The sequence below is a fragment of the Canis lupus genome, chromosome 9 (assembly GCF_003254725.2).
Source record: "Canis lupus dingo isolate Sandy chromosome 9, ASM325472v2, whole genome shotgun sequence".
Lineage (NCBI taxonomy): Eukaryota > Metazoa > Chordata > Mammalia > Carnivora > Canidae > Canis > Canis lupus.
The window spans coordinates 48,252,067-48,278,535 of record NC_064251.1 but is presented as its reverse complement, the minus strand read 5'-3'; the positions used below and the strand labels follow the sequence as shown (position 1 = coordinate 48,278,535).

Genomic DNA, 26,469 nt, shown 5'->3' with positions numbered 1-26,469 from the left:
TGTAGGGATACAATGAACATTCCTCGACATCTTAAAAGCCATCTACGAAAAGCCCACAGCAAATATCATTCTCAATGGGGAAGCACTGAAAGCCTTTCCCCTAAGATCAGGAACAAGACAGGGATGTCCACTCTCATCACTGCTATTCAACATAGTACTGGAAGTCCTAGCCTCAGCAATCAGACAACAAAAAGACATTAAAGGCATTCAAATTGGCAAAGAAGAAGTCAAACTCTCCCTCTTCGCCGATGACATGATACCCTACATAGAAAACCCAAAAGCCTCCACCCCAAGATTGCTAGAACTCATACAGCAATTTGGTAGTGTGGCAGGATACAAAATCAATGCCCAGAAATCAATGGCATTTCTATACACTAACAATGAGACTGAAGAAAGAGAAATTAAGGGGTCAATCCCATTTACAATTGCACCCAAAAGCATAAGATACCTAGGAATAAACCTAACCAAAGAGGTAAAGGATCTATACCCGAAAAACTACAGAACACTTCTGAAAGTAATTGAGGAAGACACAAAGAGATAGAAAAATATTCCATGCTCATGGATTGGCAGAATTAATATTGTGAAAATGTCAATGTTACCCAGGGCAATTTACACGTTTAATGCAATCCCTATCAAAATACCATGGACTTTCTTCAGAGAGTTAGAACAAATTATTTTAAGATTTGTGTGGAATCAGAAAAGACCCCGAATAGCAGGGGAATTTTAAAAAAGAAAACCATATCTGGGGGCATCACAATGCCAGATTTCAGGTTGTACTACAAAGCTGTGGTCATCAAGACAGTGTGGTACTGGCACAAAAACAGACACATAGATCAATGGAACAGAATAGAGAACCCAGAAGTGGACTCTGAACTTTATGGTCAACTAATATTCGATAAAGGAGGAAAGACTATCCAGTGGAAGAAAGACAGTCTCTTCAATAAATGGTGCTGGGAAAATTGGACATCCACATGCAGAAGAATGAAACTAGACCACTCTCTTGCACCATACACAAAGATAAACTCAAAATAGATGAAAGATCTAAATGTGAGACAAGAGTCCATCAACATCCTAGAGGAGAACACAGGCAACACCCTTTTTGAACTCAGCCACAGGAACTTCTTGCAAGATACATGTATGAAAGCAAGGGAAACAAAAGCAAAAACGAACTATTGGGACTTAATCAAGATAAGAAGCTTTTGCACAGCAAAGGATACAGTCAACAAAACCAAAAGACAACCTACAGAATGGGAGAAGATATTTGCAAATGACGTATCAGATAAAGGGCTAGTTTCCAAATCTATAAAGAACTTATTAAACTCAACAGCAAAGAAACAAACAATCGAATCATGAAATGGGCAAAAGACATGAACAGAAATCCCAGAGAGGAAGACATAGACATGGCCAACATGCACATGAGAAAATGCTCTGCATCACTTGCCATCAGGGAAATACAAATCAAAACCACAATGAGATACTACCTCACACCAGTGAGTATGGGGAAAATTAACAAGACAGGAAACCACAAATGTTGGAGAGGATGCGGAGAAAAGGGAACCCTCTTGCACTGTTGGTGGGAATGTGAACTGGTGCAGCCACTCTGGAAAACTGTGTGGAGGTTCCTCAAAGAATTAAAAATAGACCTGCCCTACGACCCAGCAATTGCACTGCTGGGTATTTACCCCAAAGATACAGATGCAATGAAACGCCGGGACACCTGCACCCCGATGTTTCTAGCAGCAATGTCCACAATAGCCAAACTGTGGAAGGAGCCTCGGTGTCCATCGAAAGAGGAATGGATAAAGAAGCTGTGGTTTATGTATACAATGGAATATTCCTCAGCCATTAGAAACGACAAATACCCACCATTTGCTTCAACGTGGATGGAACTGGAGGGTATTATGCTGAGTGAAGTAAGTCAATCGGAGAAGGACAAACATTATATGTTCTCATTCATTTGGGGAATATAAATAATAGTGAACGGGAATAGAAGGAAAGGGAGAAGAAATGGGTAGGAAATATCAGAAAGGGAGACAGAACATAAAGACTCCTACCTCTAGGAAACGAACTAGGGGTGGTGGAAGGGGAGGAGGGCGGGGGGTGGAGGTGAATGGAATTTCATAATAGAAATTATGATGGGCTGTGAGGGGGGCACTTAACGGGATGAACACTGGGTGTTATTCTGTATGTTGGCAAATTGAACACCAATAAAAAATAAATTTATTATTAAAAAAATTAAAATTTTTTTAAAATTTAAAAAAGGAAATAAAGTAAACAAATCTCTCCATTCATATAGAATATAGTGGATTGCATCAAGCAATGTTCTGCACAGCAATCATTTAAAAAACAACAACAACAAATAACTTTTTAAATAATAAAAGGCATCAAAGAGTTGCAAAAGCAACAAAAACTACACAAATTAAAGTTTCAGAGAGAGACAGAATGCTCTGAGATGAGGTAAGTACAACTGACTAATTTTATGTGGAGGCTATTTCCTGGGCACAGACTGAGACAGAGGATTTCTGCTAAGGAAATAGGAAGCATCCGAGCTTATGGCAGTGGATGCTTGCTGGAAATTTGAGGGGACATAAACACATAGCTGCTTTTCCTCAGGGGACATTTGATGAATCTGGTGCAATTCTAAAAAATGAGGACACGTTTTTAAAAAGTCAGCAAAAAATGTCCTACAGTCTTTCAGGACTGAAATCCAAGATTCATCAAAAGAAGAGGCCTTCTTCAAACACATATCTGGCCTTTTTCTCAATATTATTTGCCAAATTTTGAGGTTTCATGGAGTAAGAGGCTAAAGAGCTAAAGGAAAAAAAACAACTCTAAAGAGAATCTCCCATTATCTTTTAGAGCTGAGGAACTCATCAGGTTTTCAATCAAAAGCCTGGGAGAAACACACCCTAGGAAGTAATAAATTTAGTCTTCCTAAGTCTGCAACCCAGCCATAAGCCAAAACTAATCCCTGGTTGTAATAAAGTGATCAACCCATTCACCATATCTGCATAGCAGGAAAGGGAGAATCATCTCTATTAGAAGATGACATCATCTGGAGCCACAGCAATCCTAATGGTAATAATGTTCAGCATACAATAAAAAAGACCAGAAATATGGAAGAGGCAAAATATTGTTGCCAATAATGAAGAGAAAAACAAAATAAAGGAGAAGGAGGAAGAGAAAAGAAAAGAAGCAGCAAACATAAGCTGATTTTAGAGGTGGCAGATAAGGAATTTAAAACACAATAATTAATATCTGAAAATAATGAAAGGATGCATAATTTTCACCAGGAAGTGACATATATATAAAAAGAAATCAGTGAATATTCTAGAAGTGAAAAATAGAGTATCTGGAATTAAGAATTTAGTGGGTACGTTTAACAGCAGACTGGAAATAGCAGGGTATAGAATTAATAAACTAGAAGATATGTCATTATAAAATACCAAAACTGAATTTAAAATTTAAAGAAAAAAAACAGATGAGACCATAAGAGATATGTGGGACATGCACTGTAAATCTAACATATGTATCACTGGAATCCAAAAAAGACAGGAGAAAGAAAATGAAAAAGAGGGAGCAATATTTGAGAAAATAATGACCAAATATTTTCCAAACAAATAAAAGACATAAAACTACATGTTTAGGTTGTTCAGCTAACCCTGTTGTATAAATTCAAACAAAACTAAATCTACACATGTAAAACCAAATAGAAAGAAAACTCTTAAAACAACTAGGGATGAGAGTAGGGGCACATTGTCTTCACAGGAGTAACAATTAGAACAACAACTAACTTCATAATAGAAATGATGAGGAGAAGACATTACCATGTCATCTTTTAATTGTTGAAATAATTAGAGACTGTATACAGCAAAAACATTCTTCAAAACTGAATGGCATTCTCTGACAAACAAACCTGCAAGAATGTGTCACTAAGGTGTCTACAAAGAAAATTTTTAAACGAACTCCAATAAAAAAATATACCAAAAAAAACAAAACAAATCAAAACAATAAAAAAGTAAAAAAAGAAACAAAAAAAAGTCACAAACATCATTATTTTTCGTTCTGTGTCTGACTGTTCTATTATATGCCTTTCAGCTGTTGGCTCTTGCTTTCAGTCTCTTATTTCCTTGTGTGTCTGCCTGTCTTTGTGTCTGTGCTCAAAACTGCTTGAAAATACAATAGAGAAAAATAATTTGAAGTTGATATTATTTTCCTACAGATAAGATTTTCTAAATTTTCTTTTACTGAGATGCTGAGTGGCTCAGCGGTTGAACATCTGACTTCTGCTAAGGGAGTGATCCCAATGTCTGGAATCGAGTCCCACATCAAGCTCCTTGAGGGGAGCCTACTTCTCCTTCTGCCTGTGTCTCTGCCTCTCTCTCTATCTCTCATGAATAAATAAATAAAATCTTTAAAACATTTTTTTTTCTTTTACTTAGTACTTGGAGTCACTAGCAATCTGGGATTATCCAAATTCAGTGCTTGAGATTCTCTGGACCTCTGATGACTCAAAGCCAGGGTATAGCATGTGTGTAGTTCTTTCTTTCCGGCTGAATCTAACTCCTAGGGCATATTTTAGGATTGCTGCCCAAGGTGGTATTTGTTTATTCCTTGTAAACAAGACTTATTTCCCAAGACCTTTGCATATAGATATTAACATTGGAGCAATTATTCAGGTTCATCTCAACAAGCTGTCTTGGGATTGCCTCCCCAGTGTCTCTCCAAAACTGATAAATAAGCTCTGATATGGCTCCAGTTCAGTTCCTTTTTTCATAAACCTTATATCCAGGGTTCAGTTCTCAGATTCACCAAGCTCATTGGAGTATCCACAGACTTAAATTCTTCTCTTTTTGTGCAAGCACTGAAAATCCAGGCATCAATTCCCATTCTATTCAGAAATAATGCCCTAAGGTACTTTGTGTCCTGATGGAATTTTCATCCTGAAAAGGAATCTGGAGGCAGTGTACTACCCAACTCTGAGAGCAGCACAGAGCAGTGGGTAAGGTCTTGACATCTCAGATATTCTCTGTCTCTCTGTTTCTCTGTGTGCATGTCTCTCTCAGTCTCTTTCTCTCTCTCACTCACTCACTCACACACATACACACACACACAACCAGTTTTCTCCATTAGCTCTCTCATGAACATACCCACATACTTTAAAATTTTTCATATAATCTAACTCCTTAGTATTTAAAGGGAATACAACAATCCCTCCCACCTCTTAGAACTCCATGGTTTTCAAAGCTCTGTCACATGCCAACACATGTAATTCTCAAGCCTGCAAAAAGGGCTTCATGGGTGAGATGCGGAGGCTCACAGCTCATGCAGATAGGGATAAAAGGACAGTTTTCTATGCTGACTTTGGAGCCCTTGCCCATACAGTCCCCCACTCCCTATTCTCTCCCCTCTCCATCCAGCCACACCACAGAAAGCCTTGTGTCCTAAGGCCAACTGACCACACTAGTGTTCAGAAACCACTGACTCTTACAGACTCAAACAGGATTTCCTAAAGTGCACCATCAGAAAAATCAGTGATTGCTAAAAAGGACTTGGTCCTCAAAACAGAAATAATATTTCAAGGAAGGGAGCCAGAAAATCGGCTTTTTGTTTTAAAGTATTACAGGCGATTCTGATGCACACAAAAGACATTTGCCCTGAGGGCTAGAGAGGAGGCTATCATTCCTTCCAGGTGTCTTTTGACTTTCTCCAGCCTTCTTCCCTCCTTTCTTCCTCCCTCCTGTCAGAGGGATGTCCCAGAGAACGCTGAATTCAGGCAATAGGCTGCAGAAAGAAATAGTCTGATGAGATCTAAGGAGGTGGAAGATCTTTGTGTTCATGGCAGAAGCAGAAATGGTAGCCAGTGCTCAGAGCTGGGACCGTCAGGCCATTGCCATGGTGTTCTTTTTCATCCTCAGGTCACTCTGGAGGTCTTGGAGTGGCCTCTGGGATGAGCCCATCTGGTCCTATTTTCACTGAAACTCTTTGCTTTCCTGAGAGGCAAACAGTCTCTTCAACTTGAAGCTTAAAACACTCTGAGAAACAAAAGCGCTCAGTCTTAGTATAGAAACTTAGCAGAGCTATATGAGTAACAAATAGATGTGAGCCCACAAAAAAGCATGTCCTAAGGATCACCCCCATTTTAACTCAAATACCAAAGGACCAGCACATGATTATTCTGTAATTTGGAATCTTGGGGTAAAAGAGAAATTAACCACATTCACCTCCACTAAATGCTTGAATCAACTCTGAAATGATCACTCAGCCTATATCACTATATCATGAGCCTGTCTGAAAGTCTCCCATGATGGGGAATCACTTCCCCCAGCCAGTTCCCTTTGCAGGCATGACACTTAAGTCATCTGGAAGATAGCCTAACTTGTCTTTCTGTGTCTCTTTTATTTGCTATCTCCTGACTTGACTAATCCACCTCATAATACATTCTCTCACGCTTCTCTCTTCCGGTAGAGAGCACCAAGGGGCCAGCCACAAATAAGTGTCTCCTCAACATCCTGGGTCACTGCCTGTACACACAGGAAGGCTGAAGCTGCTCCTGTGTGAGTTGGGAAGAAGAACCATGTCCAGGATAGAGACAAAAATGGGGCTATCTATCCCTCTTGGTTCTAAGAACAGGATTTCCTACTGTGGCGGAGATGTCAGGCAGTCAGAAACATAGGGAAACGAGTAAGAAGAGGACTCCTTTTGAGATCCTCATACCAGCACCTCCAATTTACACAGAGCTTTAAGTTGAAGAAGTGCTTCCACATTCAGCACTTGAATGCTTCTCTAAACCCCCAGTGATTAGGCATCTTTACTCTTGTTTAATGTGTGGTATAGCAGTTAGGGTGTGGACTAAGAGACAAAAGGAAAGTCAAATCCCAACTCCATCAGTTACTAGTTTTGAGGGAATTGGGAAATTCGTCAGCCTCCTAACTCTCAATCACCTCATCTATAAAACGGGATAATAGAAACAAGTAGTGCTATTGTGCACTACAGGAGGGGCAGCAGGAGAGAGAGATGTCAGTTAATATGTTGTCTGGCCAAATACTCAGTAAAGGGTAGTGGTTTGTTCAGAAAACACTTGTATGTGTTAAATTCAGGTTTGGACCTAAATATATGACTCAAACTTTCCTCCCACTATACTATGGACACCAAACATCTGGGAGTTAAATGCTTTCAGTGAGATAACAAATCTACACACAGGCTAAACTCCAGGCCTCCAGCGCCCTCCTCAACCACATACTGGAGCTCCAAAGTACTCACATCTCCAAGGTACTCACAGTTCCCACATCTACATCTGCTCCTAAACTGAGATTGCTCAGAGGGACCTTAAGAGCTTATAACATGAAATGTCAAGTTTCCCTCTAGAAAAGTATAATTATTTATTTCATCAATATAAAATTGCCTCTTCATCCCATCTCTTTATGAGTAGTAAAGTTACATATATTTATTGACTTTGACCTCCTTCTTTTGTGAATTACACGTTCAAGTCTATTGCTATTTTCCAATGACAGTTTTATTATCAGCTTAAAGTAGTTCTCTATTAAGCATACGAAGCCTTCGTCTATCACATACATGGCAAGTATTTTTCCTTCTTGCCATTTTTAATTTATCTGTATTTTTTGCTTTTTATTTATGATGTTTTGATGTGAGAGGTATTTTACTTTTATGAAAATGAAATATGGCATAATTTTTCATAAGTTTAATGTCATAATTTTCATAATTTTTCATTGTTTTCCCTTATCAATGACATTCTTGTGAATGTGGCATTTCTCTTGTTGTATGTCTTTTTGGTGTCATATCTTAGAACCCTTCACTAAATCCAAGATCTCAAAATTTCCCTAGGTTTTCTTCTAAGAGTTTTATAACTTTAGCTCTTACATTCAATTTCAAATTAGTCCATTTCAACTTATTTTTTTATTTAAATTTAATTAATTAACATACAATAATTATTGGTTTCAGAAGTAGAGTTTAGTGATTCATCAGGTGCATGTAATACCCAGTGCTCATTACATCAAGTGCCCTCCCTAATGCCCATCACCCAGTTATCTCATCCTTCTACACACCTCCCCTCCAGCTACCCTCAGTTTTTTCCTATAGTTAAGAGTCTCTTATGCTTTGTGAAATTAATTTTTATATATGGTGTGTGATAAGATCCAACTTTGCCATGTGGCTATCAATGCCAGCACTATTTGTTGAAAATATCTTTTCCCTGCTGTGTAATCTGCATACCCTTGTCAAAAATCAGTTGACCATAGATACATGGGCTTATTTCTGGACTCTCAATTCTATTCTATTGATCTGTATGTCTATCCTTGTGCCAATACCACATTATCTTCATTACTGTTGCTTTGTAGTAAGTTATGAAATTGGGGAAGTGAATTCTCCAAATTTGCTATTGTTTTTCAGGATTATTTTGGCTATTCTGAGTCCCTTTAAATTCCATATGAATTTTACAATTTCTGAAATAAGACAGCTAGGATTCTAATATGATCACACTGAATCTGTAGATCTATTTGGGGACTATTACCATGTTAACCACATAAGGCTAGGTTATTGATTTGAGATCTTCTTTCTTTCCTAATATAGGTATTTATAATAAAACTATTCCTTCTAAAAGCTGCTTTAGCTACATTCCATAAATTTGGTACGTTTTATCTTCATTTTCATTCATTTCAAAGTATTTTTGATTTTGTTTTTTATTTTTTCTTTGACCCATTGGCTATTTTGGAGTGTGTCTTTAATTTAATTTCCACAAATATGTGAATGTTCTCAAGATTTTCCAGCTATTAATTTCTAATTTCATTCCATTGCACTTAAAGAACATATTTGGTGCTATTTTTACCCTTTTAAATTTATTGAGGTTTGTTTTATGGCCTAGCATATGGTCTATCCTGGAGAATGTTCTTTTTTAAAAGAACTTATTTATTTATTTGACACAAAAAGAGAGAGCACAAGCAGTCAGAGGGAGAGGCAGACTCCCCACTGAGCAGAGCTCAATGCAGGGCTCAATTCCAGGACTCTGGGATCATGTCCTGAGCTGAAGGCAGACACTTAACTGACTGAGCCATCCAGGTACTACTATCCTGGAGAATGGTCTAATGTCCCTTGAAAATAATCTTGTTCTGTTGTTGTTGGACAGAGTGTTCTATAGATATCTGTCAGGTATAGTTGATTTATAGTATTGCTCAAGGGATGCCTGAGTGGCTCAGTCAGTTGAGTGTCCTACTCTTGGTTTCAGCTCAGGTCATGATCTCAGGGTCATGAGATTGAGCCCTATGTCAGACTCTGCTTCAGATTCTCTCCCTCTCCCTCTGCTCTCATCCCTGCTCTCTCTATCTCTCAAATAAATAATAAATAAATCTTAAAATATATATATATAATATATATAGTATTCTCAAGTCCTCTTCTTCCTTGTTGATTTTCTGCTTAGTTGTTCAATCCACTACTGAAAGTATGATGTTGAAATCTCCACCTACTCATTTTAAATTATGTATTTCTCTTTTTATGTGTTTGTGTTTGCATTATATATTTTAGTGTATATGTATTTACAATCGTTATATCTTACTGATCAATTTACCCTTTTAAATGTCTCCCTTTATTTCTAACAATCTTTTTAAATTAAAGCCTATTTTTATTTTTTATTTTTTAAAGCCTATTTTTAATCTCTAAAATCTACTTTTATATTTAAAGGCTAATGTATAGCCACTCTAGTTATTCAGGGATTGCTGTTTACTCATATTTTTATTTTCCATATTTCTTACTGAATTTTCAAAGATGTTCTTGAACACTTCTTCGTTTGCTATTTGCCCTTAGGACCATTTCCATCAGTTTTAAAACCTTCTATTTTGATATTTTCACAAGTGTCACTTGGGGAGTGGGTCAGTGGAACTTCTCATATTGTCATGCCAAAAGTCAATTGCCTACCATTATATTTTTAAATTCCATGATCTTATTTTTCACCCAAAAGGAAATTTTGTTAATAGAGGGGCATTCTCTTTTGACAGATGCAATATCTACCTGCTATTGGTATCATTAATTAATTTTTTAAAGTTTTGTTTTTTATATAAAGTCTTCTGTATAAAAGGATCATTCATCTGAATACTTGGAATGATACTCTTCTATTAGACTATTGAGTCTATTCAAAACACTACTTTAATTGGTCTATTCATTTTCAGAAATCAGGTTGGGGTTTACTACAGGTTCTTTAGATGAGATGGAGTAGTGTTACCAAAATAAAATGTTAATTTATAGTTACTGTATATTTATAGTATAAATTCCCACAAATGTAACAGAAAAAATAAGGAAAAAACGAAAGAAGATTTTCATAAAATGAAAGGAGACATAATTTTAAGGTTGAAATGGAATATTACTCAGCTATTAGAAATAACAAATACCCACCATTTGCTTCAACGTGGATGGAACTGGAGGGTATTATGCTGAGTGAAGTAAGTCAGTCAGAGAAGGACAAACATTATATGTTCTCATTCATTTGGGGAATATAAATAATAGTGAAAGGGAATATAAGGGAAGGGAGAAGAAATGTGTGGGCAATATCAGAAAGGGAGACAGAACGTAAAGACTGCTAACTCTGGGAAACGAACTAGGGGTGGTAGAAGGGGAGGAGGGTGGGGGGTGGGAGTGAATGGGTGACGGGCACTGGGGGTTATTCTGTATGTTAGTAAATTGAACACCAATAAAAAATTTAAAAAAAATTTTAAGGTTGATAAGGACATTGTAGGTCAGATAAATCAGTGGAGAAACATCCTTCATATCTCAAATAATAAAAATATCAAAATGTGAAGCTATCTATCTCCACACAGTAGAATTCAGTGTAATTACTGAACAGAACTTAGTAAATTTTAATTTTTAGACTAAACAAAAAATCATGCAGGCAGCAATATAAAGTTATTCAGGAAGAAAATTATATGATAAGTCACAATATTGACTTGGAGAATTTACCCATCACATTGTCGAGTGCATAAGGTAACTGAAACAAAAAAACTGAGAAAGTATGTTCACCAAAATGTTACAGTTGGTTGCAAGGCAGAATTTGGGATGGTGTTTGCTTTCCTTCTATTTAAATTTAATTTAATTTAATTTAAATCCAAGTATGGTTCAATTATTACCAAAGCTATCAGTGTAATAGCACTGAAAAAGCATTTGATTAATAATGAAAATCCATAGTTAATTATCAAAACACTATTGGTAAAATACAAATAGAAGAACAGTTAATAAAAAAAAGAACAGTTAATAAATATACCTTCTTCTGCTTAAGCTTTTTAAGGCTTTTTACTGTACTTAAAATAAAAATTTTAATTCCTAGCAAGGTTCTGCATGACCTGACCCCTGCTTACCTGCACCATCCTACATCTCACCACTTTCCCCTTCACCCCAACCATACTGACCCATATTTAACTCCTTATATACAATGAAGGTTCAGCTCACATGCTTTGCACATGTAATTCTCTGTAATGCTCTTTGATCCAGACTTCTTAGCCTGGTCTTTTTCACCCTTTGCATCTCAAATAATACAAATGTTAAATAATACATTGTTATTTATCTCCACACAGTGAAATTCAATATAACTTATTTATATGTCCTCCTTTTTATTCTTTTTGCTGTTTTTAAGATTTTTATTTCTTATATTTTAGATTTTTGAAAGGAAAAAAGACATGTTATTTTAATCTTTGGTATGCTTGAAATGTGTTTGGTAAAAAACAAAATATGGATCTCATATTCCTCTAAAATAATGAGACAATTGTCTCAATGCCATTTATTGAATAATACAACAGTTTTTTCCCAAAGTGCTACAGTAATAATACACTGAATCCTACATGTTCTTTGGTCTGTACTTGAACCTGTTTGGTTGATCTGTTCATTCCAGCACCAGTACCACATAGTTTTATAACCCTTTATATTTGGCAGGGAAGTGCTTATTTTGAAGTTAAACATAGATGTTTTCTTAAAAACCCTATTCAAAGTTTTACTTCAAATAGTTCAAATTTTAGATTCATGCAGTAGAATAAAAACCTTGGGAATCTTGGTATGCTTTTCCACTTACTAAGTTTCCACTATATGCTTCTCTGAAGAATTAGGAGACCCCGACTGAATATCAACATTTTAATGCATAGATTTGTTTGTTGATGATGTAGACGGCATTGTTTCACATTATAATATCATAATATATAATTATAATATAAATATAACATATATAATTATAACATATAGCATAATCTATAATATATAATATGTATATGTAATTTTTTTAAGTAATCTCTACACCCAGTGAAGTTTTTCAACTCATGAACCCGAAATCAAGAGTCACATGTGCATCCTACAGAGCCAGCCACGTATCCTTTCACATTATTTTTAAACTTATTATTCTTGACTATTGCTTACATATAATAAAAATAAAAATAATAACAAAATAATAATAATAATAAATATTTCTTGAGTACTTACTACAGACCAGTTTTTTATTACTTCATTCATTTCTTAAATACTTAAAGTAGGCCAGCTTTTTATTACTTCATTTTATTCTCACCATGATCCACTTTTCACAGAAAGTCTTAAAAAGCTCAGGCGGAGGGTGGGGGTGAATGGGTGACAGGCACTGAGGTGGGCACTTGACGGGATGAGCACTGGGTGTTATTCTATATGTTGGCAAATTGAACACCAATAAAAAATAAATTTATATATAAAAAAAGATGTGCACCCCGATGTTTATAGCAGCAATGTCCACAATAGCCAAACTGTGGAAGGAGCCTCAGTGTCCATCGAAAGATGAACGGATAAAGAAGATGTGGTCTATGTATACAATGGAATATTACTCAGCCATTAGAAACAACAAATACCCACCATTTGCTTCGATGTGGATGGAACTGAAGGGTATTATGCTGAGTGAAATAAGTCAATCGGAGAAGGACAAACATTATATGGTCTTATGCATTTGGGAAATATAAAAAATAGTGAAAGGGAATAAAGGGAAAAGGAGAAAAAATGAGTGGGAAATATCAGAAAGGGAGACAGAACATGAAAGACTCCTAACTCTGGGAAACGAACTAGGGTGGTGGAAGAGGAGTTGGACGGGGGATGGGGGTGACTGGGTGAGGGGCACTGAGGTGGGCACTTGACGTGATGAGCACTGGGTGTTATTCTATATGTTGGCAAATTGAACACCAATAAAAAATAAATTTATAAATAAATTAAAAAAGAAGAAGATGTGCTATACAAAATATATATATATATATAAAAAGCTCAGGTAACTAGCTGGGGGTTTAACAGAAAGTGTCAGAACTCAGATTTGAAGTGTTTTCAAATCCATTTTTATTTCTAATGGCATTTCAGTGAATTGTTTTAGGTTTCCCAAATAGGTCATCCTCTCAGCAAATCATCATTTTTCCATTTCCTTTACAATATCTTTCATCCAATTGTATAATACCAATTTCTTATAGCACATACACCTGTTTTAAACATCACTTATATCTACACAATATCATAATATACCATCTAATCTTTAAGCACTTCAAGAAATTTGTAAGATGATATGATTTAAAATAAGATATGTGTATTATTCATACAGTATTGAGTATTGGCCAGATTAGAAGTTGCTGGAATAATTGAGTTGTATAAAAATTTCCCATGTTTTGCTTTTATATGCTATTGCATTGTTTAATATCAAAAAATTATAAAATTTAGCCTAAGATATTTTTAATGCTAAAAAATAGTTGATTTTGCTTATTTGAAGTCCTTATTCAATTGAGGGCATTTAATAAACATTTGTTGGTGTTAATGTTGCAGACACTAGGAAAAATGGATGAAAGCAACCAGACTATAGTCTCTGAGTTCCTGCTCCTGGGGCTCTCTGAGAGTCCTGAGCAGCAGCGGGTCCAGTTCTGGATGTTCCTGTCCATGTACCTGGTCACAGTGGTAGGAAATGTGCTCATCATCCTGGCCATCAGCTTTGATCCCCGCCTGCACACTCCCATGTACTTCTTCCTGGCCAACCTCTCCTTCACTGACCTCTTCTTCGTCACCAATACAATACCCAAGATGCTGGTGAGCCTCCAGTCTCAGAACAAAGCCATCTCCTATGCAGGGTGTCTGACACAGCTTTACTTCCTGGTCTCCTTGGTGGCCCTGGACAACCTCATCCTGGCCACAATGGCATATGACCGCTATGTGGCCATCTGCCGCCCCCTCCACTACACCACAGCCATGAGCCCTGGACTCTATATTTTGCTCCTCGCCTTGTGTTGGGCACTTTCTGCCCTCTATGGCCTCACCCACACCCTCCTAATGACCAGAGTGACATTCTGTGGATCCCGGAAGATCCACTACATCTTCTGTGAGATGTATGTCCTGCTGAGGCTTGCATGCTCCAACACCCAAGTAAATCATACAGTGCTGATTGCTACAGGATCTTTCATCTTCCTCGCCCCACTAGGGTTCATGATAATGTCCTATGTCTGGATTGTCAGAGCCATCCTCCGAATACCCTCAGCCTCTAGCAAGTACAAAGCCTTCTCCACCTGTGCCTCCCATTTGGCTGTAGTCTCCCTCTTCTATGGGACACTTTGTATGGTATATCTGCAGCCTCTCCACACCTACTCCATGAAGGACTCAGTAGCCACAGTGATGTATGCTGTGGTGACCCCCATGATGAACCCTTTCATCTACAGCCTGAGAAACAAGGACATGCATGGGGCTCTGGGAAGACTGTTCCTAGGGAAAGCCTTCCAGAGGTTGACATGAAGTAATTTTGGAAAGGCCATTTAAGTGGAGACTGGAAATTTCCTTCACCATGTGCAAGGCATTATCCTATGGGGAATAGAGTACATAGTACATAGCACCAACTCAGAATGAGCTCATACAGCTGTGATGAAAAAAAGAAATGTGAATATGGGCAGCCCAGGTGGCTCAGCGGTTTAGCACCACCTTCAGCCCAGGGCATGATCCTGGAGACCCGGGATCGGGTCCCACATCAGGCTCCCTTCATGGAGCCTGCTTCTCCCTCTGCCTGTGTCTCTGCCTCTCTTTCCCCCTCTCTGTGTGTCTGTCATGAATAAATAAATAACATCTTAAAAAAAAAAAGAAATGTGAATGTAACCCAATGTCCACCAAGCAACAGCAGCCTTGGCAATAAATAAGGCCACCAACACTAATACTGAAAGTCTACAAAATCAAATTCTTCAACTTGTCTGACACAAGACCACAGCCCCAATATTACCCAGATATTCCCAGTTATGGCCTAGTGGGATCTGTTATGTTCTCTAGCACACATCCACTCATAGTCTCTGACCTCTGAAATTCTCTAAAGATCTGGTTGTCTGCAAGAAGACAACTTGTACCAATCCACTGCCGATGTCCTGGGTGAGGCCACCCCTTACCTGATGCTCTGCTGGGCACAGTCCCCACTGCTTAGTTCTGACCCATTGTCCTTCTGGACACAACCACTGATGTTCAGGTGGAAATGGCAAGAAATCCCTCTCTTTTGGTCTGGAGCAATTTTTGTCCTTTGGGCCTCAAAACAATACTACTTCGTTGCCTTTTTCCTGCATTCCTTCTCTCTGAGAAAACTCAGATTGTCATTGGAAAAGTCCATCTGGTCCTTTATTTCTATAGTTCCTTATCTCTCATCTCTTCTTCATTCCCTCAAAACAAAACTCTCAAGCATATCAACACATGTTCATGATAGGGGTGGTAGCAGAAGCAGCAAAAGGAAGAAGGTAATTGTGAGACCCAAATTCTACTTAGGTTATACAATTCTGACAGCAATTTTGATGTGTGTGTGTTTTCAACACCACCAGGCAGTGCTCTGATACCAGCTGGGTGTCCTTCAATTCAACTCAATTTCAACACTATCTACTTAGAGATAGTACCAAATCTCACAGCTTAAGGGCTCAGTCCTATAAGACTGCCTTCCTCCCCATTTAGACACTAATTACAAGTCCAAGGCATTACCTGTGCTTCTGACTGACCAGCTATAGTTTGGAGTTCCAACAATCCCCTTCTTGGGATGGATTAATTTTCTCAGAATAGCTTATAGAACTCAGAGAAACATTTTACTTACTAGATCACTGCTTATTCATGAACAACCAGATGAAAGAGATGTATAGGGCAAGACATATGGGAAGGGGCAGGGAGCTTATATGCCCTCTCTGCATACACCTCTCCCCAAATCTCCATGTGCCACCAACACAGAAGCTCTTCGAACTCTGTCCTATTGGGTTTCTATTGAAGCCTCATTACATAGGCATGATTGATTAAATCATTGGCCACTGGTGATTTGATCTCCAACCCATTGCCCCTCTCCAGAGGTGGAGGGGTGTGTGTAAATATCCTGGATATTTACACTGAATGCAGCAAGGACCGGATAAGCATTTCAATAAATGGACAACTGGACAAATCGGAAATCCACTTTGGGGTAAAAAAAAATCTTTTTCAAAAATGATTTATTTATATTTTTTTAGAGAGAGAGTGTAAGCAAGGGTATGGTCAAGAGAGAAGGAAAGAGAGATCTCAAGCAGACTCTTCACTAAGCCCATAGTCTGATGGGGGCTTGATCTCATGACCCTAAGACCATGATCTGAGCCAAAACCAAGAGTCAGGCATTCAAGTGACTGAGCCACCCAGGCACCCCTAGAAGAAAAAAAAATATCTTGATCTCTCCCTCATCTGATATAAAAATCAAGTCTAGGTTGACAGCAGATCTAAATAAATGTGAAAGATAAAACCATATATCCTTTAGAGGCAAACATAGGAGAATATTAGCAAAGATTTTGCAAAGATTCTTAAACAAGACACAACACTAACTATAAAATACAAAATGACAAGTTGGAGTATTTTAAAATTAAAACCTCCTGTTTCTCAGACCCACCATAGCTGAATGAAAGACAACCACTAAATGGAAGATATTACTACATACATCTGACAAAGGACTCCTAAGATAAACACATAAAGAACTCAACACAACAAATCAAATCAACTCAAAACACAAATCAACATAAAAGGGATAGGCAGCCCAATAGAAAAGTGGGCACAGGACTCGAACAAGAACAAGAACAAGAAAATTTACCTGTGAAGAATAACCACATGAAAAAGTGCTTAACTTTCTTAGTCAGCAGGGACATGCAACTTAAAGCCACAGTGAGATACCACCATACACCCACCAAAAAGCTCCAATGTAAAGGATGGAAAACATCAACTTATGTTAAGAATGTGGAGCAACTGAAACTCTCACTGGCTGCTAAAGGAGCATACAATTACTCTATTACCAATAGTAGGGGGAGCTGTGGAGCACTGTCTTCTAAACTAAATTAACACCTGCCGTATCATCCAGACATTGCCCCTGTATTACAGATAGATGCCTAAGAGGAATGTGCAGCTGCATTATGCCTAACAGCCAAAAACTGGAAGCCACAAGAGCCCATCAATGGTAGAATGGATTTTAACGGCACAGTCACACAATAGAACTCTACACAGCAATGAAAATTAACAACCCACAACCATACATAACAATGTGGGTGAACCTCACATATAGACTGTTGAGTGAAAGAAGCAGACACATAGGAGTACCCGAGGGGTACTTCCACTTCAGTAAAGCACAAAGATGGGTGAACTAATTCGTGCTATTAGGAGTCAGGGTCTGTTGCCCTCACAGGAACAGTGAGTGACTAATAGAAAACAAGACAGCATTTCTGCAGGTCTAGTGACGTGTTTTGTTTTTTTTTTTAAATCTGACTGCCGATTATTCATGTTTGTTCAGTTTCTAAAAAGTCCTGCCAACATTTCAGATCACTTCTATATCCAAAACGTCACAAACATCATTATTTTTCATTCTGTGTCTGACTGTTCTATTACATGCCTTTCAGCTGTTGGCTCTTGCTTTCAGTCTCTTATTTCCTTGTGTGTCTGCCTGTCTTTGTGTCTGTGCTCAAAACTGTGCTTGAAAATATGATTAAGAAAAATAATTTGAAGTTGATATTATTTTCCTACAGATAAGATTTTTAAATTTTTCTTTTCCTGGGACGCCTGAGTGGCTCAGCATTTGAACATCTGACTTCTGTTCAGGGTGTGATCCCAGTGTCCAGGAACAAGTCCCACATCAAGCTCCTTGAGGGGAGCCTACTTCTCCTTCTGCCTGTGTCTCTGCCTCTCTCTCTATCTCTCATGAATAAATAAATAAAATCTTTAAAAAAATTTTTTTTTCTTTTACTTAGTACTTGGAGTCACTAGCAATCTGGGATTATCCAAATTCAGTGCTTGAGATTCTCTGGACCTCTGATGACTCAAAGCCAGGCTGTAGCATGTGTGTAGTTCTTTCTTTCTGCCCGAATCTAACTCTAAGGGCATGTTTTAGGATTGCTGCCCAAGGTGGTATTTGTTTATTCTTTGTAAACAAGACTTATTTCCCAAGACCTTTGCATATAGATATTAACATTGGAGCAATTATCCAGGTTCATCTCAACAAGCTGTCTTGGGATTGCCTCCCCAGTGTCTCTCCAAAACTGATAAGTAGCTCTGATGTGGCTCCAGTTCAGTCCCTTCTTTTTTGAGCTTAGGACGAATTCTCAGTTCTCAGATCCTCCATCGTCATCAGGGCATCCATAGCTGCCATTCTGTCCCCTCTTTTGCATGGACTGCTTATCCAGAAGCCAATTCCTGTGCCTCTCACCTTTAGCCAAAAATACAAATCATCAAGTTCTATTCAGAAAGCAATGTCCTAGGATCTTTTATATTTTGGTTGGATCTTATCTAGGAAGAAACTGAGAGCAGCACAGTAGTACAATGGGTAAGGTCTGCACATCACAGGCTCACATCTCTCTCCTTTTCCTCTCCTTTTCCTTTCCTTTACCTTTTCTCTCTCAAACATACAAATTTTGATAGTCTTCATATAATCTAGTTCCTTAACAGCTGAAGGTAATTAGAAATATCTGTGATTTTTTAGCACTCTACAGTTTTCAAAGTGCTTTCATATGTTCTGTCATACGTGATTCTCAACCCTGCATGAAAGGTTTCATGAAACCCTGCATGAATGGATGAAGAAGCTCAGGGAGGTTGCACGTCCTCCTCCAGGTCCTGCAGCTAGGGAGCAACACAGGAGGTACCAAAGGACAGTTTTCCAGCATCAGGGATGGAATACTTTTCCATACCACCCCTCCACTCCTCTCCTCACTGCAGAGGGGTTTGTGTCTCTAAGGCTGTCTGACTACACAAGTGTTCAGAACCCATTGAGTCTTAGAGCTCGGAGTAGCATTTTCTGCACAATGGGAATCACCAGGTGACTACTAAGAAGGACTTGGTTCTCAAAACAGAATCAGCATTTCCGAGAAGGGAGCGAGAAAATCAGCTTTTGTTTTAAAGTATCACAGGTGATTCTGATAGACTTGCCTTGAGGACTACAAAACAAAGATGTCATTCCCTCTTCATGTCCTCTGACTTTCTGCAGCCCTCTTCCATGCCTCCTTCGTTCCCCTTATCAGTTCCCTCAGGGGCCCTGAATCCAGGCAACAAGTTGTGGAAGGAAATAGTTTCTGATGAGATCCAAGGAGGTGGAAGACCTCTGTAGAAACTGAGGTGGTAGCTGGTGTGCTCAGGGTTGGGGCCACTCAGTCACAGTGGTGTTCTTTTCATTCTTAGGCCATTTAGAGATGGGAGAGGTCTTGGCGTGGTCTCTGGAACGAGTCCATCAGTTCTCATTCTCTGAAACTCTGCTTTCCTAAGAAGCAAGCAGCATCACCCGCCCCCCTTGCTAACTTCTTGTTTCCAGGTTTTCTACCTCCTCCCAGATCTAGGCTACCAAAGCAAACACCTGGCTTGGAACTCCTGGTCAAAGCCTCATCCTTGCCACAAAATCACTCCATGACCTTGGACGGATCTCTTCAGTTAAAACCTTTCCTTAAGTACCAGGAGAATAAATTATCTCATTCATGGTTTTGAACCATAGGTGAATAATACAGTAACAAAATAGCAAATGTGGGAAGCTATATATACAAAAAGTCTCCAGAGCTTCTACTAAGAATTACTGCCATTTTCACTCAAGTGCCAAAGAACTACCACCTAATTACTCTATTTTTTGGAATCCTAGAGTTCAAAGGGATCATAACTTCACCTACTCCACTAATTGCTTGCATCAGCTCTGAAATGACCACTTAGTCCACTACATCATGCAGCCCATTCAAATGCCTTCTGTGTTGGGGAATCACCTCCCCTGCCACCTCTCTTCATTGACACAACACTCAAGTCTTTTGGGAGACAGCCTGGATATCCATGTCTCTCTTTTATTTTCTAGCTCCTGACCTGACCAATCCATATCCCTTGTATGGGAAGCCCATAATACATTCTTCCTCCTTCTCTCTCTCTCTCTCTCTCTCTCTCTCTCTCTCTCTTCTCTCCTTTCTCCTCTCTCCTCTCTCTCTCTGTCAACCACATAGACAGCACCAAAGGGCCAGCCACAGATGAGTCTTCCCTAGGGCATCCTGGATCATTCCCTGCAGACACAGGTGGCCTGAGACTCCTCCTGTCTGTGTGGTAGGCAGAATGGAGGAGCAACTAGGCCCCTGACGTCTCTTTCTCCTGATAGTAGGGTTTCCTACTTTAGGGGGATTAAGAGATAATCATAAGCTTGGGAAAATGTTAAAGAATAAGACTCCCTTTGTAATGCCCATAACAGCTCATCCATTGACATATGGATTTAAGTTTGGAAAAGTGCTTCCTCCTCCAGCATTTGAGCTCTTCTCTAAACCCATAGAGAAGAGAAGTAGACATCATTTACCCTTATATAATGTCTGGGGGAGCAGTTAAGGCATGGAGTAGAAAGGGGTAATCAAATCCCACCTCCACAAGTTACTGGTTGAGCAACATTGGGAAACTCATTAACCTTTTAATCTTGGTCATCTCATCTATAAAATGGAGAAATAGAAACTAATAGTGCTATTTGTGAAATAAATATAAGATCTATATATAAAGTACTCAACATGTTGTCTTACAAAAGCTAATCTAAATTTCACTAGGCAGGATGAGCACTGGGTGTTATGCTATATGTTGGCAAATTGATCTCTAATAAAAAATAAATAAAATTCCTGGGTAATATAAAAAAATAAAAATAAATAAATTTCATCTAAAAATAAGCATGATTTTAATTTAGCTTTTGTTTCTTAAAAACTTTGAATAGGTTGATAATAGAATTTTTACCTTTGTAATATTTCAGTTTTCCATTTGGAATCTGGCTTATCTATTGATATATCAAATTTTTAAATATGCCTCTCTGGAGAATTCGAAGATCATGCCTGATTTTTTTTTACTGGAGTTCTATTTGCCAATATGTAGCATAATACCCAGTGCTCATCCCGCCAAATGCCCCCCTCAGTACCTGTCACCCAGTCATCCCCCACCTACCCACCTCCATTCCACTATCCCTTGTTCCCTTCCCAAAGTTAGGAGTCTCTCATGCTCTGTCACCCTCACTGATATTTTCACTCATTTTCTCTCTTGCTCTTTCACTATTTTTTATATTCCCCAAATGAATGAGACCATATAATGTTTGTCCTTCTCCGTTTGACTTATTTCACTCAGCATAATACCCTCCAGTTCCATCCACATCGAAGCAAATGATGGGTATTTGTTGTTTCTAATGGCTGAGTAATATTCCATTGTAAACATGTAACACATCTTCTTTATCCATTCATCTTTCGATGGACACCAAGGTTCCTCCCACTGTTTGGCTATTGTGGACATTGCTGCTATACACATTGGGGTGCAGGTGTCCTGGCGTTTCACTGCATCTGTATCTTTGGGGTAAATCCCCAGCAGTGCAATTACTGAATTGTAGGGCAGTTCTATTTTTAACTCTCTGAGGAACCTCCACACAGTTTTCTAGAGTGCCTGCACCAGTTCACATTCCCACCAACAGTGCAAGAGGGTTCCCCTTTCTCCACATCCTCTCCAACATTTGTTGTTTCCTGTTTTGTTAATTTTCCCCATTCTCACTGGAGTGAGGTGGTATCTCATTGTGGTTTTGATTTGTATTTCCCTGATGGCAAGTGATGCAGAGCATTTTCTCATATGCTTGTTGGCCATGTCTATGTTTTCCTCTGTGAGATTTCTGTTCATGTATTGCCCTTTCATGATTGGATTGTTTGTTTCTTTGCTGTTGAGTTTGATGAGTTCTTTATAGATCTTGGATACTAGCCCTTTATCTGATATGTCATTTACAAATATCTTCTCCCATTCTGTAGGTTGTCTTTTAGTTTTGTTGACTGTTTCTTTTGCTGTGCAAAAGCTTCTTATCTTGATGAGATAATAATAGTTCATTTTTGCTTTTGTTTCCCTTGCCTTCATAGATGTATCTTGCAAGAAGTTGCTGTGGCCAAGTTCAAAAAGGGTGTTGCCTGTGTTCTCCTCTAGGATTTTGATGGATTCTTGTCTCACATTTAGATATTTCATCCATTTTGAGTTTATTTTTGTGTATGGTGTAAGAGAATGGTCTAGTTTCATTCTTCTGCATGTGGCTGTCCAATTTTCCCAACACCATTTATTGAAGAGACTGCCCTTTTTCCAGTGGATATAGTCTTTCCTGCTTTGTCGTATATTAGTTGAACATAGAGTTGAGGGCCCATTTCTGGGTTCTCTATTCTGTTCCATTGATCTATGTGCCTGTTTTTGTGCCAGTACCACACTGTCTTGATGACCACAGCTTTGTAGTACAACTTGAAATCTAGCATTGTGATGCCCCCGGATATGGTTTTCTTTTTCAATATTCCTCTGGCTATTCAGGGTCTTTTCTGATTCCACACAAATCTTAAGATTATTTGTTCCAACTCTCTGAAGAAAGTCCATGGTATTTTGATAGGGACTGCATTGAATGTGTAAATTGCCGTGGGTAGCATTGATATTTCACAATATTAATTCTTCCAATCCATGAGCATGGAATATTTTTCCATCTGTGTCTTCCCCAATTTCTTTCAAAGTGTTCTGTAGTTTTTAGGGTATAGATTCTTTACCTCTTTGGTTAGGTTTATTCCCAGGTATCTTATGCTTTTGGGTGCAATTATAAATGGGATTGACTCCTTAATTTCTCTTTCTTCAGTTTCATTGTTAGTGTATAGAAATGCCACTGATTTCTGGGCATTGATTTTGTATCCTGCCACAGTGCCGAATTGCTGTATGAGTTCTAGCAGTTTTGGGGTGGAGTCTTTTGGGTTTTCTATGTACAGTATCATGTCATCTGCAAAGAGGGAGAGTTTGACTTCTTCTTTGCCAATTTGGATGCCTATTATTTCTTTTTTGTTGCCTGATTGTTGAGGCTAGGACTTCTAGTACATTGTTCAATAGCAGTGGTGAGAGTGGACATCCTTGTCGTGTTCCTGATCTTAGGGGAAAGGCTCCCAGTGTTTCACCATTGAAAATGATATTTTCATGCCTGATTTTTATTAACATATTAATACATAGATCAATTTATTGATAATGTAGATGGGATTGTTTCACATTAGATTTTAGCCTTATTATTTCTGATTACTGTATACATTAATAATAAGCAATATTTGTTGAGTGCTCACTGCATGCAAACTCTGTGTTAAGTGGTTTACTATTTAATTTTCTCCACTCCTGAACCATTTTTCAAATAAAGAAATGGAATCTTAAATTGCTCAGCTAAATGGCCTGAGGTTTCACAGCTAGTAAGTGGCAGCACCCACACTGGATTCTAGTGTCTGACTACATAATCTTAATCACTGCAGTGTATACTTATGAGAGTACCACTAGCTTTGTGTCTATTCATTGTGTGATTAGCCACTCTACTTAAATCTCTTTTTACTTCTAATGGCATTTTAATCGATTGTCTTAGGTTTCCCAGATAGACCATTCTATTAACAACTAATGATATTTTTTCTTTTCACTTACAATATTTGTCCTTATCTCCCTCCTCTGTCCAATTGTATAATATCTATTTCCTATAATGCTTATGCCTATTTTAAATATCATTTAAATCTATGCAATATCAAAACCATGACAAGCTAATCTTTAAATATTTCAAGAATATTGTAAACTGATAGGATTTAAAGTAAGACATAGACATTACTTCTATAATATTGAGTATGTCAGATTAAAATTTCCTGGGAAGACTACGTTGCATAAAGATTTTTCATGTTATGCTTTTCTTTGTTATTACTTCATTGTTCACATTTTAATTTTTATAGATTTTTAAAATTTATTCATGAAAGACACACACAGAGAAAGGCAGAGACACAGGCAGAGGGAGAAACAGGCTCCATGCGAGGAGCCCAATGTGGGACTTGATCCCAGGACCCCAGGATCATGCCCTGGGCCAAAGGCAGAGGCTCAGCCACTGAGCCACCCAGGCATCCCAATTTGTTCACATTTTTAAAATTATAAAATTTAGTTTAAGATATTTTTAATGCTAAGAAAATAGTTGATTTTACTTATCTGAATGTCCTTACTCAATACTCAATTAGTAAATGTTGGTACTAATCTTGCAGGCAATTGGGGAAATGCATGGAAGCAACCAGAGTGAGGCCACGGAGTTCCCACTCCTGGGGATCTCAGAGAGTCCTAAAGAGCAGCAGATCTTGTTCTGGATGCTCTTGTCCATGTACCTGGTCACAGTGGTGGGAAATGTGCTCATCATTCTGGCCATTGGCTCTAACTCTCACCTACACACTCCCATGTATTTATTCTTAGCCAACCTCTCCTTCACAGACCTCTTCTTTGTCACCAATATAAAACCCAAGACATTAGTGAGCCTCCAGTCTCAGAACAAAGCCATCTCCTATGCAGGAGATGTCTGACACAGCTCTACTTCCTGGTCTCCTTGGTGACCCTGGACAACTTCATCTTGGCCACAATGGCATATGACCGCTATGTAGCCATCTGCCGCCCCCTCCACTACACCACAGCCATGAGCCCTGGACTCTGTATTTTGCTCCTCGCCTTGTGCTGGGCACTTTCTGCCCTCTGTGGCCTTTTCCTCACGCTCTTCATGACCAAGGTGACATTCTGTGGATCCTGGAAGATCCACTACATCTTCTGTGAGATGTATATCCTGCTGAGGCTTGCATGTTCCAACACCCAGATCATTCACACAGTGCAGATTACCACAGGCTGCTTCATCTTCTTCACCCCACTAGGGTTCATGATAATGTCCTATGTCTGGATTGTCAGAGCCATCCTCCGAATACTCTCAGCCTCTAGCAAGTACAAAGCTTTCTCCACCTGTGCCTCCCATTTGGCTGTAGTCTCCCTCTTCTATGGGACACTTTGTATGGTATATCTGCAGCCTCTCCAAACCTACTCCATGAAGGACTCAGTAGCCACAGTGATGCATGCTGTGGTGACCCTCATGATGAACCCTTTCATCTACAGCCTGAGGAACAAGGACATGCATGGGGCTCTGGGAAGACTGTTCCTAGGGAAAGCTTTCCAGAGGTTGGCATGAGGTAATTCGGGGAATTGAAGTGGAGACTGTATAACTTCACACCCCAAAATCTTGCATTTGCCTCATCTCCACTTAAGTCAGTAAGGTAAAGCAATTTTAAGTGTGTTCCTCAAAAAAATCTCTAAATATATTATTTAAATATGATATAAATACAGGAAAAAAATTATAGGCTCATCATCATGAAAGGAAATCTTGGCAGGTCTTTCTTGACAATTGGTGGCTCAAGTGGACAGAAGAATGGTGAAAATATGGAAGACCTGAACAGCATGGTTGATGTGCTTGATCTGGACTTATATGGCATTTACATGCAGGGATTAGAAATAGAATATTTTTCTTAGGCATATATGGAACATTTGTGGCAATTATTAGGTACTAGGACATACACACACACACAAAGCCTCAACAAATATCAAGGAATAGAATCTGATCGTAATTTAGTTAATTTGGATGTTAATGACAAAAAGGCAAATAGAGAATCTCAAATTGTGGACATTGGGAGGCAAAATGCTAGCTAATTTAAGATTAGAAATGAAATCAAAATGAAAATTTGAAAATATTTAGCACTGTATAGAGACATGCATGTCAAAACTTTTAGGACATGGCAAACATGAAGTTATGAGGGGAAAAATACTGTTTTAAGTGATTATATTGGAAAAAGAGAGTTTCATGTTTATTGAGCTAAGTGTCCTCTTAGGATTCTGAAATAAATGAACAACAGAATGAATACAGGGAACATAAAAAGGATACAAACGGAGAGTAGAAATCAATAAAACAAAATACAATAGATGATCAAAAAAGTTTGGTTCTTGGGATGGCTGGGTGGCTTAGTCGTTGAGCTTCTGCCTTTGGCTCAGAGTATGATCCTGGAGTTCCAGGATCAAGTCTCACATTGGGCTTCCTGCATGGAGCCTGCTTCTCCCTCTGCTGTGTCGCTGCCCCTTTGACTCTGTGTCTCTCATGAACAAATAAATATTTTTTTTAAAGTTTGGTTCTTTTAAAAGAATAAAATGGAC

General features: G+C 38.5%; 2 protein-coding genes across 2 annotated transcripts; both read left to right on the top strand.

Annotated features, from left to right (window-relative positions):
• Positions 1–13,800: 13,800 nt before the first annotated feature.
• Positions 13,801–14,757, top strand: LOC112677107 (olfactory receptor 1D2). Its single transcript, XM_049113773.1, has one exon. It carries the CDS (start codon positions 13,816–13,818, stop codon positions 14,755–14,757), a length of 942 nt encoding a protein of 313 aa, XP_048969730.1. The 5' UTR covers positions 13,801–13,815.
• Positions 14,758–24,479: 9,722 nt separating this feature from the next.
• Positions 24,480–25,456, top strand: LOC112677143 (olfactory receptor 1D2-like). Its single transcript, XM_025475003.3, is given in 2 exon segments — positions 24,480–24,800; positions 24,803–25,456. Coding segments are annotated over 2 exon segments (975 nt in total).
• The last annotated feature ends 1,013 nt before the right edge of the window (positions 25,457–26,469 follow it).

What these genes read in the sequence shown, in the direction of transcription:
- LOC112677107 (XM_049113773.1), top strand. Translation starts at nt 13,816, where the DNA reads ATGGATGAAAGCAACCAGACTATAGTCTCTGAGTTCCTGCTCCTGGGG.